Source organism: Apodemus sylvaticus, chromosome 4 (assembly GCF_947179515.1).
Source record: "Apodemus sylvaticus chromosome 4, mApoSyl1.1, whole genome shotgun sequence".
In the NCBI taxonomy this organism is placed as follows: Eukaryota; Metazoa; Chordata; class Mammalia; order Rodentia; family Muridae; genus Apodemus; species Apodemus sylvaticus.
This window is the reverse complement of record NC_067475.1, coordinates 61768000-61787625: the sequence shown is the minus strand read 5'-3', so window position 1 is coordinate 61787625 and position 19626 is coordinate 61768000. Positions and strand designations below refer to the sequence as shown.

The window sequence follows — 19626 nt, the reverse complement described above, 5'->3', positions numbered from 1 at the left end:
TTGCTCATGTGCAAACAGATGGGTGTGGCGAGGTCTAGTTACACAAACAAGAGGCCTTGGCCTGGGCTGGCCTACCAGCTGGAGTCCTCTGCCTCTGCTCTGGAGGGAAGAGCTTTTTGGGAATATGGATCATGGTAGTGGGTCCACATCACCTCTCCTCCCTCCATATCATGGACAAATGTGTTCACTGAACCTGAAGCACCCCGGTCCCTATGCCCGGACAGTCTTTGTCCCTGAAGAGAATCAGCACTGGAAGGGTAAACGTGACATCTGTTGTGTTTCTCATGGATGATCCTGATGACAAAAACTGGCATTCTATATTTCAATAATTGTTGTCTGTCCCATTTCCTTGTTCTTGATTGGCTCTGGACTTTTTTCAGCAATGGTCTCTATCAATGAGGAGAGGTCAATAGGAAGGCGCCGTCTCCATTCCTTCTGATCATCCCCATACCCTTGGTGTGCCTTGGATCTAAGAAGGCTGTGACTGGGCTGAGTGGGTCTGGGCCTAGCTCTCTCCTGACAGGGCTGGTGGGAAATCTCTGCTTCCTTGTGGGGCAGAGACGAAGTCAGGGCTCCTTAGGCTCAAGCAGAGGAGCCAACGTCTTATTTGCATGGCTGAGGCTTAGTTTCTGCTGTGGTGATCCTTACTCAGGGACACTTCTCTGTTTTTCAGACCCACCCTACGTCGCTTGCGCCCAGAGGACATGTTTGAAACATGGGTAAGAAAATGACAAAGTTTTGTGGTGTGTGTCACTCAAGAAGGGTGTCCTCTGACTATGAAGTCTTTCTGAGTGGGGTAGACATCTAGGGAGTGTGGTATTGGAAACACAGATGGCTTCGTGTTCATATAAAGCCCATGTTTTCATGGATCCAGTATGATCCTCCTGAGTACTATTTACCAGGTAATATTATTCAGAGTTATTTCCCTTAGTCCCCGGTTTCCACTCATGTGACACCAGAGACTTAGGGCAGCTTAGTGGAAGAAGCCCATGTCTACAAGGTCATAGAGACCTGGGTTCAAGTCCAGCATTTGCCATTGAGCAGCCTTGTGTCTTTATCTTGCACGTAGTCTTTTTGACTTTTATCTACCCAGTTAAAACTGAGGCTTTTCATGTGAACAAGTGGGATGGCATCCCCAGGATATGGGAGGGGCTTGGTTAGTGAATGACAGCTTTTAAAACATATCAGCTGAGGACAGTAGAAAGTGAATTCAGCCCTCCACTAGGTCTGCGTCCTAGAACGTGACAGACTCCAAAGCTCAGAGACCCACCCCATGTCCAATGTAGCTTCAAGTAGTGTCTAAGAACAAAAACAAGCAGAATCTGTGGGACACTTTCTAGGCCATTGCTGGTGTCCCTTCACTTAGACCAGCCCGCTCTCCAAGGCGATGCAGGGCAAATACTATTTTAGCCCATTTTACACATAGAAAAACTATGACCATCTTAGGTTAACTACTCAAGAACACATGACTAATAAGCATGGGTTCTTGGGGTTCAAAGCTGTCTGGACCCAAGTCTTATATCTTCTCCAGTATCTCTTCCTAAAGTGGCCGTGTCCCCACAGGCTGACACTGTGGTGTTGGTGCCCATGTGTGAAGATATAACGGTCAGATGACAACTCATAAAGGTTGCTCCTTGTCTTCTACCATGTGGGTACCAGGGACTAAATCAAGTCATCTGTTAAGTGCCAAGTGCCTTTACCTGCTGAGCCATCTCACCTGCTCCAGAAATTTCTTCTGAAGGACTCTTCTGTCTACTGTATTGAAGAATAATGTATAAAACAGGACCAAAGAGCCTTCCATTAGTACCCCCAAGGCAATGCCATTGCATAAGGGGGCTATATCTCATTTTCTTTACATCTGTTCATTTGGTCTGAGAGATTTCAATAGAAGTGAAGAAGATAGAATAAAATAGGAACAGTGGTAACATAGCTGGTAAGCAGTTGTTAACACTCCTTTCTTCTTGGTATTGCTATATTTTCCATTTTTTTCAGTGAGTCAGAGTTTTATAGACTTGGGCTCTTTTGAGTTGGTAGAAGTTATGTTCATAAGGATCTGTCACACTGGGTTAAGAAGAGAGTTAGTAAAGTGAATGCTGCTTTCCCAGATTCAAATACTAAGGGCTGAACAGAAGAAATAGTCTCAAAGTATAACACCTCCGTGCAGGGGGAGAGGGAGGCTGAGCTAGTTAAGGCAACTGTTGCCCAGGCCTGGGAAGCTGGGAACCCCCAGGACCCATGGAAAAGTGGAAGGACAGAACTGAGTCCACAAGGTTCCCTGGCCTCCACAAGCATGCTGTGGCCTGCTCCCTTTCCCACATCATAATCACGTAGTAGTAGTAGTAGTAGTAGTAGTAGTAGTAATAACAATAACAACAACAACAATAATAATGCCAGGACATCCATTGTATGGCAGGAACACATAAAAAGCTGAGGAATCTGCAGGAGAGTGTAGAGGGTCCCGGAGCCCCTGCTCTTTGGAGTCTGGTGCACGGCCGCTGCATACTTAGGATCCTTTTATCGTCTCTATGCACATTCACAGAACGCAGCAGCACTGAGATTCAAACAGTGGGATTCACTGTTGGTACCACGGACTACATCTGTATCCCACCCAAATCCACAGTTTGAAAACATGACGCCAAACATGGGGCCTTTGGACGTTCAGCGGTCACCCTGTCAGAGCCATTGCAGTTAGTGTTGCCCTTATGAAAGAAGTCCCAGGCTGTGCCTAGTGAATCACGCGTGTGCTTGCAGCAGGAGACTGATATGTTTGAGGCCAGCCTGGGTTGCACAAAGAATTTGGAGCCAGCTGGGATTATTTAAGGAGTTGCTATCCAACAAATAAATAAACAAACAAACAAACAAAGAAAAAGAAATGGTTCAAAAGACCAAAGAGTAAACAAGCCCTCATCTGACACAGAATTCACTGGCGAGGAGGGTGCCTTGGGCTTCCCACCCCCGGAACAGTAAGGCATAAGCTACCTGGGTTCCTGTTGTTAATAAGTTACCCAGTGTATGACACAGGATGGCCCAGCATAGGGCTTTGGGCTAGACAGAGCCAGCCAATCGTAAGAAGGTCTCCTCTTGGTCTGTGGCTTTGGTCATTGGGATTCTTGAAGTATCGAATAGGAGCACGATGTGCATTTGCAATTCAGAGTCCAGGGATTCACGAAGAACTTACCGGTTCTACTTGCACTCATGTCGTGCACAGACATACACACAGACCTCACCAGTTCTTCTGTGGCCAGTGGTAGATAGTGCTGCCATTTTGGGGACTTTTCTGCCAGGGAGCTTATCATTCGGCTGAGGAGGGAAGATTCCTCCAATTCAAAAGACAACTTCCAGCTGGGAGTGGGGAGATATCTCAGCACTCAGAAGTAGAGATAGGGGATTTCTGTGAGTTTGAGGCCAGCCTGGTCTACATAGGGAGTTCTAGGTCAGCCAGAGAAACATGGTGAGACCCTGTCTCAAATAAAATAATAAAATAAAAAGCAAAATGAACAAAGGAGAATTTCCATGACACATTGAAACGTGCTGCTTTGAAAACTAAAGAAAGGGGGAAAAAATTCAAGACTGGCACTCTCTAAAGGCCAGTTGGGTGACTGAACTACAGAGGGCAGACTTCTGGACACCTGGCACCCTGTCCCTTGGCACTCTTTCTCCCTGTATACACTGATTCTCACCAAGCAACTGACTCATGGGCTTGCGCACAGATAATTACATCATGGGTTTACTGAAGAAAAATCCCAGCACCTAGCACAGGCCTCGCATCTTCACAGGTGTCCAATACAGGCTCCTGCCCCTCATCCCTGAGATGCTTGCAGAGAGCCCCTCTGTACGTCCGTCACAGTGCTCCACCCAGGACCCATCTCATCTGAGAGAAATGACAGCTGATACTTGGAACAGCCTGTCAGAAAATGAATATGGATTCTTCATTCTAAAACCAATTTCCAAGTGCACTCTGGAAGGGCAGGCAGAAATGAAGCCTGCTTCACACAGTTACGGGTGCTCGGTTCCAACTGATGGCAGGCGACAGAGACATGGGACCGCCTAATGAGACCTGATCGGGATAGTCTGTCTGGCGGTAATGGCAAATGTACGGCAGGCGAGCCTCAGACTCCTTTTGGTCACTGCTGAGTCTTCCTAATAACCTGGTGCACACACATATATGTCTGTAACATTCAATTCCCCAGGGAATCTGACGCACGCAGAGCCCACTCTTGTTTTTAATAATAATATTTTCTATTTAATCTATCTTGGAACTTTTGGAGGTTTTTGTTCATCCCAAACTCAAAGGGGAAAAATTAGCATTTAGATAGGTTTGCAGTAGCATTAAACTCAATCGAAATGGAAATGGGGTTGGAGGGGGTTGGGTCCCCACCCCGGTAGGATGACTCTGTCATGACACTAGGCTTCCCAGTGAATACCTCTCTCTTGGCAGCTGCCATGGGTATGCACTTGGCTTTGTTTCTCCATCTCATATGGAGTCTCCAGAGGGTCACACTTCCTATACAAGAGGCTGCTCCAAGCTCTCATCTCCCCTCCCCCGTCATAATCAACATGAAGGCGGCCTCCCTGCCCCAGCTGTGCAGATAGGAAACGCTCTTTGCTACCCGACATGGTCCCTAGCTTGTTTTCCTTGCCCTGGCACTCCCTCCCTCCCAGGACACATCCTCAAACCACAGTCCCACATTCCAACCTCTCCTCGGAGCTCCTCACATCGCATTCGTACAAATGCTCCTGTGGAGGGCTGAGAAGATGGCTCGGTGGTTAAGAACACTTGCTGTTCTCGTAGAAGACTTGGCTTCTGTTCCCAATACTCATATCAGGGCACACACAGCTTCCTGTCACTCTAGTTCCAGGGGATCTAACACCCTCTTCTGGCCTTTTTGGATACCATGCATACATGTGGTGCAAAGACATATACATCTAGGCAAACACACTCATACACACAAAAATCAGGAGGTATTACTGATTTGTTCTATGGGCTCTGCATTCCCAAACAGAGTCATTGGCTGAATCTTCACCTCTTGTGTAAATACCAGTGACCCAAATCCCTAGTTGAGCTGAGGGCTCCTTACTACCCTCAGAGGGTTTAGGATCTGCCAGCCATACTCAGAAGTCCCTGTAATCTGGTCCATCCCTGGTGATAACTCCTGGTGGGGAGCCTCAAAACTCACATGTGCAGAAGTATCTTGAAACTGTCACATTCAATCAAGCTGTTTCCAGAGTTTTTGTTGCCCCTGGAGACTCTGATAAGCCAGACTCATGCTCTCCCCAATTTTTCCTTTGCCGCTGCTCTTGGGACTCGCCAGACTACAGGAGTGAGACACATTTATTGCTAACTCTTGTGTCTGTTGTTTTGTCTTACAAACCCGTTGATCTGAGTCCCTTATTGAAGTTCCATGTGTTGCTACCCACCACTCGCCAGCATCTGTTTCCTCTTTGTGTGCCTGTCCTGCTCTTTTGTGCCTGGGTGTCTATTCCCTGTCCATCCCGTCTCCTACCCCTGCCAGCTTCCGCATTGTTGGCCCTAACACGCATCGTGTCTCTTCCTAAGAGGAAATGCTGATTCTTTTCTCTTTCAGGAAGATGACTTGAATGGGATCCACATTGTGGCCTTTGCGGAGAAGAGTGACCCAGGTAGGACACCTTCCTCACCCCCACCCCAGCCCATTCCCACCCTGCACCAAATCTGCTTAACCCTCATCGGCAGGGACTTCTCACCCTTCCAAGGGATCATGGTTCCAGTTCAATTGCAATATAGTGATCACTGGGAAGGTAGGAGCGTGTCTTCAGTGGTAAACTCAGCTAAGGGAACTGTGGAAGTTCAAGGAAAGCCACACAGCTGGGTGTGCAGGTGTGTGCAGCTTTGGGGAGGGGACAGGAACTTCAGCAGTTCAAGGCTTTCGTGGGCAACTTGAGACCCTTGTGTTCTGATATTCAACTTGGGAATGAGCACATATGGAACATATGGTCTTACAGAGGGTGTGTGTGTGTGTGTGTGTGTGTGTGTGTGTATTGTTTCTGTTCACATTAAATGTTTGTCAGTTTATTACCAAACCTATATAAACCAATCCTATTTTAACATAGTGATAAATATATGTGCTCCTCTCCAAAATACCATCTGTGCCTAGGAATGGCCTAAAGATATCTGCCAAAAACTGAGGCCAGGGTAGAGCAAGCAGCCTGCTCACAGAGTGCCAAGGACTCCTCACCAGGGGAAGGGAAACATTGCTATTCTTGCACTGTGGATGGTTTGCCCTGGTTTCCCTCTTATGAACGCCATGAAGGAGAAGGGAGAGAGCAATGAGCTGTGAAAGGGGCAAAATGGCGGCTCCTATGACGGTGATCCCCAAACAGTCCTCCCCGGGGAAGGTGAGAGTGCACACAGGAGGGCCTTGTGGGAGGCCTGGAACCTTCCAGAATTCGGTCAGGGTACTCTAGCTGGCAGGCTTTGGTCATGAAGATTTGGAACAGGGCCGCAGAACCAACCTGACAGGTATGCAGCTATGACAGCAAAGCCACCTTAGCCTGCCTCAGACTAAGACACCTCAGACAACACCTCAGAACCTGTGGTTTCATGGGCTCTGCTCTGGGGCAAGTCACAGTGGAGCATCAGTCTTAGGGACCACTGCTCTGGGAAATGTGGAATTACATGGTATTCTTCAGCAACCTCAGCCATTGCTGTAGGACAGCAGCAAGAGAAGCGCTCCAGCAGAGATCCAGACCAGGACTGGCCAGGCTGGCCTAGCACGCATGAAGCACTGGACTCCATTCCCAGCAGTGCAAAACCAGACCTGTAACCTCAGTAGAGGTGGGAGGATCAGAAATGTATGGTCATCCTCACCTATGCATCAAACCCAAGACTAGCCTGGGCTACATGAAGCCCTGTCTCAAAACAAAACAAAATGAAACCCCTCAAACCCAAACCTACTAAAAAGATTTTAGTTTGAGAGAAAAAAAGCGAGAGCTGGAGAGGTTCAGCTCAATCCAAAGGAATACGAGACACTGTGAAGAACGGACCCGTTGGCTCATCCGTCAACGAGACACTGTGAAGAAGGGACCCGTTGGCTCGTCCGTCAGTGCAAACCTGATTGCTCACAGTGGCTCGACAGGGCAGGTGCTCAGTGAACGTCGTCGTCGGAGCAAGTACTTAGATCTTTGTTAACTATGTAATTTTGTTTTTAAATCAAGACAATTCACACAGCATAAAAACAGTCACTCTTTAAACATAGTATCTGAGTGGGTTTTAAACTCCCAACACTGTGCAGATGTCAGCACCACCTTACCTCAGACCTTTACCAACAACACCCAGGAGTCACTTCCATTGTCGACCTGTTCCACGGATGACAACCACTAACTGTTTATTATTGGTCTGTCATTCCAGATATTTCATTTAAATGGAGTCATATAATGTATGGACATTTGTGTCTGGCATCTTTTCTTTAGCATGATATATAGTATATATCTCATATACATGTAATATGTAATATACACACACATATACTATATAATATCTATGAAAATATCTAGTAGTACTTGGCCATTTTAAAGATTGAGTAATATTCTATTGCACCAAAACCAAATGACCTTCAAGCTAGTCTTTCAAATGTCCGTGACTGTGCCAGGTTTCCCAACATACACTTGCAGCGGTGGGAATGTTCCCAGGGGGGTGGATCTAGGTTTGGGGGTTTGTTTTTACTGTAGGTCAGATGCTTTTTACAAATCTGGCCCCCTCAGCTCCCCAGGTTTACAGGCCTTCATCAGACTGAATGGGAGCCTCGGTGCTGTGTGATCAGGGTTGCTGCTGGCAGCTGCCTGCTGGCCGGACTCCAGGGGGCTTCCTTCCCACCCGCTGCCCCCTTGCGGGGTTTCAGGGAGGCCTGTCTGGCTGTCTGGAACAATAGGACAAAGAGGCCTCCCTGAACTGCAGAAACCTGTTTGACAGAGATTGCCGCAGTAATGAATCAAGCTTCTGAAACTGCTTCCACCTCCTCCCTGTGCAAACACCCCTGGGCCCTGGAGCTCTGCCTTTTCTCCAGATCCCAAGCTGAGGCTTGTCCCTGGGGAGCGAGCAGAGCTATGCTGGGAGGTGAGGTCAGGAACATGGCCTTTCAGTGGCAGGGGGCCTTCACAGTCAGGCCTCCGACTGAACAGTGAATGTTGTTCTGACAAAAGTCCCTCCCCTTGGCTTTGTGGTCAGGTAACGTTTACCTGCTGGCCAGTGGCGTGCACACTGGGGCCCCGAGGCCTGGTTGTGGTTCTGGAGAGTGCATTCTGGCAAACAGTTATTCAGATTCCTTTCCTCTTGCTAATAGGTCACCCACAACCTTATGGCCTAACCAGACTGCACCCACTTTCTGAAAGAGGAAGGTGCTAAGTCTGGGAGAGCAGATGTTTCGTGCTGAAGAGCTGTGAGGAGACAGCCATGTTAATCCTGAGGCTACTCCGTGATATGTGTGTGGTTATTATTATTTATTATTCTTGTGTTGGAAGAAAGTAACCTTAAAGACTAGCTAACTAGACCACAGTGCCCAGTGTCGCTAAGCCAAGGTTGACATTGCCCTTATGACAGCCATATGCACCAGGAGTAACGGCAAAGGTGGCATTGATGACTGTTACTGTCAAACAATTGAACAAGGAAGGTTTCATTTTAAGTCTCCTTTTATGATTGAGGAGCACTGCAATGGAGTGAGGGCTGTCTGGCTTCCTAGCCTGCACCCTTTACCACAGGCAGGCAGCCTTCTGCATCTCTCAGACAACAGCCGACAGCCACAGATCACTCAGTGTGCCCCCTCCCTCCGTGCTGTCCTTCTCTGCCTTCAACATTTGAACCACAGGAAGGATCGACACAGACAGCTCAGTGGTGTGCCCAAGCTTACAGGGGTAGGGGCGTGGTAGGAAAGCGAGTTGATGTTTGCTGAGGGCTCCCCTTGGGCGTGGTCCTCTCTCTGATACCACTTCCCAACAGTGACCCAGCTGGCGGCAGGTTCCAAGCTTGTGTGGCCTTGCCACAGGGCTGTGGAGAAGGGGCAAGGGCTGGTAGACCAGAAGACCAAGTCAAGGAAGTGAGACCGGAGCTGAGCCACTTAGCAGCTTGAGGGTCCCATTCATGACGAGCCATCCCCTCCGGCCCACTGTTGTTCCCAGATGCAGACTGAAGTTACAGCAGGGCGGCAGCACCTGCCTATGCAGTGACCTGGCCCCCAAGAACTCTCCTTCCAGCTCGGACCTTTCCAGCCAGAGGGCTAAGAGCAGGGAGGTTCTCTCTGACAAGAATCCACTTGCACTCTCTGGGCCCTGTAGCATGAGCTGCAGGCTTCTGTTGCTGTGAGCTTTCATCTTTGTGCCTATAGGCCGGCCTGGCTGGGACGGCCATGAGGACGCTCCCTGGCTGACTGTCACACCCCACTCTTCTCTGCATGCATCTTCTCTTAGGCTGCACTTGCTCAGAGCAGAACTCTGTGACAGGTTTGAAAATGAAAGATTCTTCCTTCCTGCTCCCAGATGCGTCTGCATCTGTATCGGGTTGACATCTTCTTTACGATATTTGATGAAAGGTTTGCCACGCGGCGTTTCTACATGAGCGCGCGCTGGATGGAAACCCTCCAAGGGCGTTGGGAATATTCACACTAACAAGCTAGACACACGAGGGTGGCTGCTGTCTACAAGCACGGATCAGATTTAGCAACAGGCCCTGGAAGGATGCTTCAAGCCCTGCTGCACCTGAGCTTTTCCTGACCTGGAATTCTTGCAAAAAAATGGATTGGAGCCAGAGTATCTCAAATAGGAGCACTAAGTGTTTCCTGGAGCTTTATAAGTTTAAATTTGATATGCTAACCTCACTATCTGATTATTGCTGGGTGTTGAAGGTACTTGCACACCCAGCAAATACTAACTCTGCACATCTGGATGTTATTCGTATTCCCTGTATATAGAGGGAGCATGCGTACGGGGAAGGTATAAACATCACCCCAGCTCTCATGAACAGTCAGTGGGAGAACTGGAACTCCAGCCCAGCAGTCCATTCCTCTGTCTCTATGTGCCTCTGTACTGTGAAAATGTATCATTTGATTTTTTTTTTCACACCAATTCTGGGATCCAAAGAGTAGGAGATGCTGGTAAGGAGACGCAGGACCTGCTAAGGCTCATTTTTAAAGCCACAACGTCCTGCTGTGGCTTTTATTCTGATTGGTCATCTCGCTGCAGCAGATGTTCTTTGAAATGGGGAGCTCCCAGCCTTGTGGCTCCCTCCCACTTCTCAGAAGGCCAAGTCTACCGAAATCTGCTTTGGGAGAATGCCATACAATTAAGAACCCAGGGGGCTTTTGGAGAGAGGGCCCCAGCGTCCTGCTTTATTTGCCTCTGTGTCTCAACCCCGGCTCTGGGTCTGTAGCTCAGAGGCATTTAAAACACACCTAAGGAAATGAACAGGTCCTTCGAGACAACGTCTAAGCTGGGTAAAACTGGCCTTCAGCCTGCCTAGCTGCCCACCAGCCACATGGACAATGGCAGGATCCCATAGTAGGACCACAGACAGAGACCCTTCAGTTCACAGCTGCACGTAATGTGGAGTCAGGAAGGGCATCTTTTAGTCTGTGTGTATTGAACATAGGTAGCAACACAGAGGAGGCTGGGAGGAAAGGGCACAGTGGGTAGCATAAAGGGCCTGTTCACTCTGGGCCGCAGCTTGGTCTGAGACACAATCACCTCTGCAAAAGGGGCCTTTCCCTCGATGGCCGTGAGTGACCTAGAACTGGTCCCCTGGGGCCTGGTGCAGGCTCATTCCCAGCAACCTTTGCCAGGGAAACAAGAGAGGATAATGACCGGGTTCTCTTCCCACAGGGATGTGATTCCCAGAGGCCACTTGTTTGCCATGGGAAACCTGGCCAGACACACACACACACACACACACACACCTCAGCCCTGGGTCCTGAACTCACAGACCTACAGTCTAGGGCCTGGGATGGAAGTGCAGTTCCCACAGCCTTCTTCTGTATTTAGGCCATCTTGGGGACTCCATGGTTCTTCAAAGTATCACTGCACTGACTTTCTACCCCACTGACCAATCCCTACCCCACCTTCTACCCACAGCAGGCACAGCTCAGAAGCCCGTTCAGAATCAGGACCGCCAGGACTTTGCTTTAATTTCTCTGTCAGAGGAGCAGAGGCAGCCCCTGATCCCCTCTACCCCACTCCCATCCCAGCATCAAGGCCACAATGTACATCTCTCTGGCCTGGCCTGGGCCTCCCTGAGGACAACGTTTCACAGAGGGCTTGGGAATCTCAGGTACAGAATGGAGGAAGGAAGCTGGCAGCGATGCGGTAGGAATGCTGAGACCTCAGAGGGAGGACTTCAGAGGGAGAACCTCAGAGGGAGGATCTCAGAGGGAGGACAGGTAGCGAATGACTGTGGGTATGGATTGAAGACCTGAGTTAGATTCCAGACTCTGTTGCTTGCTCATGGATGACAGCAGTAAGCCGCCTCCTTCCAGCTCTCTGGAAAGTGAAGGCATTAAAATCTTCCACACAGACAAACCAGACAAGCACAAAGATGAAACAGAAACATCCAAGTCCAGAAGAGCTCAGTATAAACGCCCATAAGGGCGGGGCTGTGGCAGGTGGCAGACTCTGTCCATCAAAGAAGGTAGTGCAGAAAGGGAGATTTTTCAGTTTAGGATTAACAGCTCTGGGGTCAGACTTTGGGAGGGGCAGGGGGACCTACCCTGGAAATAAAAGGAGAGAGAGAGAGAGAGAGATGGGTAGGGTCTTTTATCAGCGTGGAGCTCTCCACCAGCTTGGTTACTGGGGACACTGAGTTCCTTGGGGCCTCTTTGGATGTACCTCTAGTGTCGATGCTAGACAACTTCAAGCCTCAAAGTCTTCAGCTAGCGCCCTCCCCTCTACCCACTTATTTCACATTATGGGCTCTTGCTTCTGAAAGGCAGATGGTCACACTCTAAGAAGGCCTCCTATCTAGATCACCGATATAGGAAACATATTCACTTGACCCTTACTGGCTCCCATAACTCCAGGGGTCCCACTCGTGGGATCACCATGCTTGACAAAGGGGAAACAAGGCTCTCGCTCCAGCCCCTGGTGAGAGAGGGAGACCCAGGGGAACCGTTACCACTGTTCTGGCCTTGCTCACTGTTTTGTTATTTTATATGTGGGTGTTCTGCCTCCTATGTCTGTATACCTGTGTGCCTTGTGCTCTAGACGCCAGAAGAGGGCGCCATATCCTCTGGAACTGGAGTTACAGACACTTGTGAGCTGCCAGGAGAGTGCTGGGAATCAAACTTCTTAAACTCAATGCTCTTAACCACTGAGCCCTCTCTCCAGCCCCCAGAAGAAGAATAAGTAGCCATTGAAGCCTAACCAAGAAGCCTAGGTCCACTCAAGGCTGAGGAATGAAGTGGGTGGAGGCCAGCAAGTCATGAGTTAAGAGTGCCCAAGCAGGCCCTTGCTTTACAAGTATTTAAACTTGTAAATGAACAGCAGGAGCCAGATGTTCCTGATGTTCCACCACCTCCTGATGTTTTGTCTCGTGGGGTAGTTTTCTGTGAGCATCTGTCTAACCTTCTCCTGGAATCCAGGTGACCCCACTGACCTATGAATGAAGAAACGAATGACTGGGCTTAGTGGTGGTGTTCAGCTGCTCCCTTGCATTCAGACATAAGACCACAGATTCCTGAGGGAAACTCCCGACTGAGCCTTCCTGTGTCAGACTTTAAGTATTTCAGAGACATTCATTTAATGTACAACCATCATATGAAATAGCTACTACAGCGATAGGCAAGATGGCTCAGTGGGCAAAGACACGTGTTGTTAATCCTGATGACCCAAGTTCAAATCTTGGGACACAAGTTATGGAAGCAGAGAAGAGAGACAGTAGATTAGCCTCTGGTGTCTGCACACATGATGACAATGTGGCACATGTGCAAACTCTCCCACCTGAACCACAGATATGTACATGCACAGAAGATAGCCAAGTGAATGTAAAAGCAATTTCTAAAACAGGTAGCTATTACTGTCACCAATCCATTTACTCACAAGGGAAGGTGGTAGCTTAGGTATTGCCTTAAGTGACAGTCTAAGTGATTGGCACAGAGGTCACTTGGTCCCAAGAGCCATGTGTGTGCAACACAAAAGTGAATAAAAACCCCCAGAGCCACAGGCATGTGCAAACAGAGTTTCTTAGCCTTGATGCCCCAAGGTTATCCTTGGATCTCAGTGTGGCTTCTGTGCCATTCATGTCAACTGTATTCATTTTGTTCTGGGAATAGATAGTATCTGAGCTTTCCTTGGTTTCCCTACAACATGAAAAACATTCTTTTCACACACACACATGCACACCTTAAACATGAAAATTAAGCCATCTGTGAATTCTTTTGTTTCACACGGATTTGAGTGCACTTTTTTAAAAAAAAATGTTATTTTTTATTTTTTTGCAGAACCCAAATTTTGCTCCCTTTTGCTCCCTCTGTCTGAACCTGCTCTAGGATGGAGACTTGAGCCATAGCATACTCTTGTATATAATATTCCTTTAATCTTCTGCTCCACCCAGACACCTTGGTACTCAGACAGCTGGACAGGATCATTGCCACCTGCACACACTGGCCCTGTTGAGAAGTTTGTTGTTCACCTGGCTCTGTGGTCCTTATTCCAAGCAAGTCACCCAGACCTCCTCCTCCTACCTGTGAGACACCATCAGAATTGCCACCTTGATCACATCTCTGCTCGTGTTCTAAGATGCACTGGCTGTTGGTGGCTCACACACGACTTTCCTGCATGAGTGCTGGGGGCCATGCTAAGGGCTTTCTTGATTTTTCCATTTTCCTTCATTTAATTGCTTAACAAAGTATGAGTTCTCTTCTGGATTCCCTGAACTTCCAGAGATACTTCATGCAGACATGTAAATACATGACTTTGTTCTTCACGTGTATGCGAACACACATACACACATATGCATACATACATACACATACATAAGCACACACACACACACACACACACACACACACACACAGCATGTTTCCTGCCAGGGAACTACCAGGATCAAACCACTTGTCCCTGCTCTAGCTTGGTGTGGGGTGTGGGGGTGTGTTCAGGGCTCACAGTATCACTTACTGAATGTTCTTTCAGAAATTTTGCTTATGGAAAAAACCTGTATTCTGCAGGGCTTAGGCTCAAAGTGTGGAAGGCTTGTCTCTGCTTTTCCTATGATTCAGCTCTCCTCTCTGGGGCAGAGAGAGCTGCTGACAGAGGACAGGGAAAGCTGTGTGCACCAAACCTGGTTGGTGCTGGAGTGTGGGACGCAAGAAGGATGCCGACCCTATTGAAGGTGTGGGGGATTCCAGGTTGCTCTTGGTCCGTAGAGCAGATGTTGTAGGAAATCCAGGGATGGCACGTGCTTGGAACAATCAGGATCATTGGGGATAGGCAGACAGCTTCCACTGCTCTGGGACTGGCCTTGATCACCAAAGCTACTCAGTTTTCATCTTCTGATGAACAAATGAAAGTGACCCTTCCTTTAGAATGGGGCCTTTCCCTGGGACCTTTCAATTTCTTTGTTTCAAGTTGCCACTGTTTTCTGCATCTAAGCTCTTTTGTGTCTGCGGCTCTTCATGTGAGTCATTTTATAGACTCAGTCTGTAATTGAGGGTATGTACCAGATGGCCAAGAAAGCCTTGTGGAGATACCATGCCCTCGTGCTCCACATGAGGAGTGGTGTGCACGCTGGGTGACTCAAGTTTCTTGAACCCTATTTAGATGGCTATGAGTTCCTGGAGATCCTGAAGCAGGTTGCCCAGGATAACACTGACAACCCTGACTTGAGCATCTTGTGGATTGACCCAGATGACTTTCCTCTGGTAAGTGGCCCAGGCCAAGGCCTCCCCAAACCATTGGGAGTCTTCAACACACATATTTGTATTTAGCACAAAGCCTTCAAATATGAGGGACAAACTGAAATAGTTGAATGTGCTTGAAGAAGCCCAGAGGTTACTGCATACATACGGAGTGTGTGCATATATTTTTAATACAGCCTATAACCTTGTATGGTTATTGTGGTGACCAGACTTACTACTCTCCTTACTTCTGGGATACCAAGAGGTGAGTACTCCTGGAGAGGCCAAGCCAGGGGGCCAGAAACATTCCTTCTTTAAGCAAATATATGGCCCCTTTGTGTCTCCGCCCACATCTCCCTGAGACTCTAGAAGCAACCTAAATTATTAGGGAATAAGTGCAGAATTAAGGACCCAATGGAGCAAAGGAGCGTCCAGTCTGAGGACAGAAGCCATGCCTGGCTTGTTTGTCATAAACTCCTCAGAAGGCACAAGAAATTTTCCACCATGGTGCTGGCCTGTGTTGATGAGCAGGAGTAGGAAAGCCTTGTTAATTTGTAATTCTGGACACCGTACATGGAGTTCATGCCATGCATGGACACAGTGATGACAGTGGAGGAAGCGACGACAAATGTCCCCTGTTGGCCAGGGTCAGCACTGCACCAGGAGCCAGGATCCCCATACTGCATGAGGTAGAACCTGGGTCTCTTCAAGTGCTTTAGAGACTAACACATAGGTACTGAATTACAGTTATTTGTTTGAAGATGTCCTCATAGCTCATTCCCTCAACAGCCCTAAAACTAGGTGCTATTCTGATCCCTAAGTCATGGAGAAGGGCAACCCCTGGAGATTTTAAACCAAACGGATGTTAACCCCCACTGTGATTCACAGCAAAGTCAAAGCTTGGTCTATTGATTGTTTCTGGTAAGGCTAACTGCTGATGATTATACAGGCTTGGTTATTCTCTGGATGTGAGATACATAGGTTATGACTTGTGAAACTGATTGGATGGAGAAAGCTGACATCAAATCCTATACATACAGAGATTGGGTGAACCGAAGGCAGAGACTGTCATGGTAATTGAAGCCAATGGCATGATTCTGGGTCAGCATAAGAAAGCCGTGGCCATACAAGCACACAGGGTTAATCTGCTGGTGTACTTCTGCTGGGGATATTCAGTTTCCCTGGACTGCTTCATTATGCCAGCTTGTAAGTGGTCACCCATTCTTTGGGGCAATTCTACATCTACTTTGGTTCTTGCCCAGGCAATTTCCAGGCAGTTCTAATTTCCAAATCCACCAACATCCCAGTCTGGTGTTTAGGTCCCCACATTTACCAGGGAGATCCCTGTCCCGCAACGTCTCCATCTTCTTAGCTTTATGGATGCCATCAGCTCAGTCAGCCTGCCCCAGCCAGAGATTTGTCCAGATGGAGCCCGTGCTGGGCTGAAGACATTTGGCTTGTATCTGTGGTTCATGCCAAGTTAGAGCCTATCAGAGTTCTCCCAGCCATCTCATGTGGCAGGGAGGCACCAGATAAGGGCTTTTAAGAATGGAACATTGAAACAGAGGCGACAAGAAACAGCATTTTCATTACAAACTGTCAATGAATGGAGTCATAATTTCGGATCTGCCATCTTTGGGGTAGTCTCCCTAAGAGCTGTGGAAGCATTTATGGTCTATGTTGCCGCAGCTAGTGCTATAGTATCTTTTACCTAATTCTTTAAAGTGCTCTAATGCTGGAGCCAGCCTTCAATGTCCTAAGTGTCCACCGCTGTTTCACAGGCATCTAATCAGTTGCTATGCGGCTACTCTGGTAGGCTGGCAGGCAGGTCTAGCTACAAAGAGCCCTCTGCCCACTGTCTAACTTGGCCTTTTTGTTGCTGCAGCTTGTCGCTTACTGGGAGAAGACTTTCAAGATTGACCTGTTCAAGCCACAGATCGGGGTGGTGAATGTAACAGATGTGAGTATTCTTACCGAGGGCTGGTCAGACGGTCTCAGCCGCCCTGTCAGCTGCTATGTGGGCCCGAAGCACAGAATCACTCAGGTGTCTGCAGCATCAAGATGAACTCTTGGGTCTTTTCCAAACTCTTGCATATGGACCACGACTGGGCTGTAGCCAGTCCCAATCTTCTCTGGGAGTGCATTTCCTTGCCTGTGGCGCTAGCCCAACCTGACTCATTGACCTAGGACTTTCCACCCAAGAACATTCTCTGTACCCTCATCCCAAGCTAAAGAACAAGGCCTTCTTACACAGGCAACTCACCCCTAGAGCTACCATTACCTAAGGGGGATGAAGAGATTGATATCCAGAAGCCCATGCTAGCGGCCACCCAGTCCACAGACAGAAGGGACACCTCCTGACAGAAGTTGAAGGACTGATGACCTGAGGGTGGAAAGGGTTAGTGTGGTGATCCGACAGAGTGGACTCAGTCCAGACATCTGATATGCAACAAGACGGAAGTGGGGCAGATTCAGTGATGTGAACATTGGGAAGAAGGAGCTATAATGAGGGCCCACTGCAGCTAGCACAGGCAGATTCTTTTGTGAATAAGGCCAATTAGCAATGTCTTTTTGCCTCCTAGAAAGTACCCTAGCAATCTATACATTTCTTGACTTTTGTGAACCACTTTTGAAATCTGAATGAAAATTAATTAATTAATAATTACTTTTGTGTACACACATATGTATTCCCTTGGGTAGTAGAATACAGATTCCTTTTACTGTTATTGAAACAATACTGGGCAAGCCCATTCTGCAACTTGGCATTTCCATTTATCTATCTGTGTGTACTCCTGATAGGCAGGAGAGACTTGGAGGCCCGCTCAACACAGCTCCTTGGAAAATTCTGCTCCACCTCAGCCTCCACCATGTACTCATTGGCTTGTTCTGTCCCTCGTTGTAGGCTGACAGTATCTGGATGGAGATCCCAGATGATGATGACCTGCCCACAGCCGAGGAGCTGGAAGACTGGATTGAAGATGTGCTTTCTGGAAAGATCAACACTGAGGATGATGACAATGAAGATGAAGATGATGATGGTGGCGACAACGATGATGACGATGATGACGACGATGACGATGATAATTCAGATGAGGATAATGATGACAGTGATGATGACGATGATGACGATGAATAGCTCCAGCCTGGGGTGATTCTGATGAGTGACATTACAACCATACAGACAGCCCAAGGGGCAGCAAGCAGTGGTGCCCACACCTAGTCAGCTCTTTTCCTTTCTCCAGTATCTCTTTCTAGTCCGTTCTTGGCAGGAGTGGTACAGTTCAGTGAATGCTTTTCCAAACCCAGCAGGTTCGCTCTGCAGGGCCAGAAGGGGAGCTATTCCCATGCTGACTTCCTCTAACCACTGAGGAACAAATAGCTCTTGTTCTTTGCTAGACAATCAGGGGTCATGGAATTCTGGGAGTCTGGGGACTGTATCTCCTGACACCTCTACTCAAGTTTACTTACTGTCTTTGATTCAGATGGTGACAGAACTGACAACTTGCTATTAGTTCACAAGCAGGGAGAGGCCTTCTAATCAGAGCCCAGGAAGGCCACATGATTATCTAATCCCCGTCCCCCAACCTAGTGAACTCAGACCCACCAAGCCTTTAGATGGCAACTAGGAATGCCTTGAAATGTGTGGGTGTTGTCATCATTTCTGGAATATTAGGATGCTGTGTGTGGGTCATCTAGCTCAATGAACATCCCACTAATTGCCAAGCCTCATTATTCACCAGCGGTGAGAGAGGAGAGAGGCCGAAGGATGAAAGGCTTTTCATTTTTCTGATGGACACTGTTTAGGTCTCTGACAGATGGGTCTGCTGGCTGCCTAGAGTGAGCTGAGAACTGAATGCACCCTCTCTGTCCCCACTAGTGAGCTGTCCCATTCTCAGTTAAAATCGCTTTAGCCAATGGTCAATTAACTCTCCCCATTCATCAGCACTCCCACAGTTGACCAGGGCAGCGACCATTTAGAGTTCACGATGCCCGGAGGCACCGAATGAAAAAGAATCCCCAAGTGCCTTTTGAATTGTCTGAAAGTAACATCATGCTTGGTAGTTTAAGTTTTAGTTGCTAAGTGTTCTAATTTATTTTTGAAATCTGTTAACATGGAGAAGACTCTGTGTGGTGTTGTTTTTGAAACTGGGGCAGTCCTTTTATGGAATGGTAATAAACTAATGGACATTAAACTTGTGTTTTCAAAAGAGAGGCTATCTTGATGATCCTACTCGGTCTTTTGGAGTTTGTTTGGTTTTGCCTGGCACCAGTTCTACCTCTCTGCTCCTCTGTCTGCCCTTCTAGGTTAGCATCCCACTGTGTCTCTCAGAGCTTTTCCATGTGTCCAGGCTCGAGCATCCACACCCATCTGTGTGTGTGACCTCCACTGTGGGTCTCTACCCTTAGTCTTTGGACTTTGACCTTAGTGTTTGATCCACTTGGATTCTAGCTGAAAACTTTAAATTCAACACAACAAAGCCTGAACCCATTCCCCTTTCCTCCACTAAGCTTGTCCTTTTCATGAAGTCCAGCCTGGATGAGTGCTATTCCTGCCTATGCCATTGTCTAGAAGCCTGAAAGTGCCTTGCTCACCTTTGCTTCCACGGCACTGGGTACACACCCGTGGTCACAGCACTTATCATTGAACCGATAATGCATTGCCCAGCCATCCTTTGACTAAATACAGGCTTCAAGAGACATGACATTGACTCACCTTTGTATTCCAAGCACCTGATACTTTGCTCATCACAAAGCAGAGCTTATTTATTGAGTCAGT

General features: G+C 48.0%; 1 protein-coding gene across 1 annotated transcript in view; it reads left to right on the top strand.

The window, feature by feature from the left end:
* Nucleotides 1–19057, top strand: part of Casq2 (calsequestrin 2) — a 62598-nt gene extending 43541 nt beyond the window's left edge. The window contains exons 7-11 of the mRNA XM_052179627.1: nucleotides 674–719; nucleotides 5586–5640; nucleotides 14773–14873; nucleotides 16735–16809; nucleotides 17752–19057. Of these exons, the coding sequence (XP_052035587.1) occupies nucleotides 674–719; nucleotides 5586–5640; nucleotides 14773–14873; nucleotides 16735–16809; nucleotides 17752–17985 (511 nt within the window). The 3' untranslated portion in view covers nucleotides 17986–19057. The remainder of the gene's footprint in view (nucleotides 1–673; nucleotides 720–5585; nucleotides 5641–14772; nucleotides 14874–16734; nucleotides 16810–17751) is intronic.
* The last annotated feature ends 569 nt before the right edge of the window (nucleotides 19058–19626 follow it).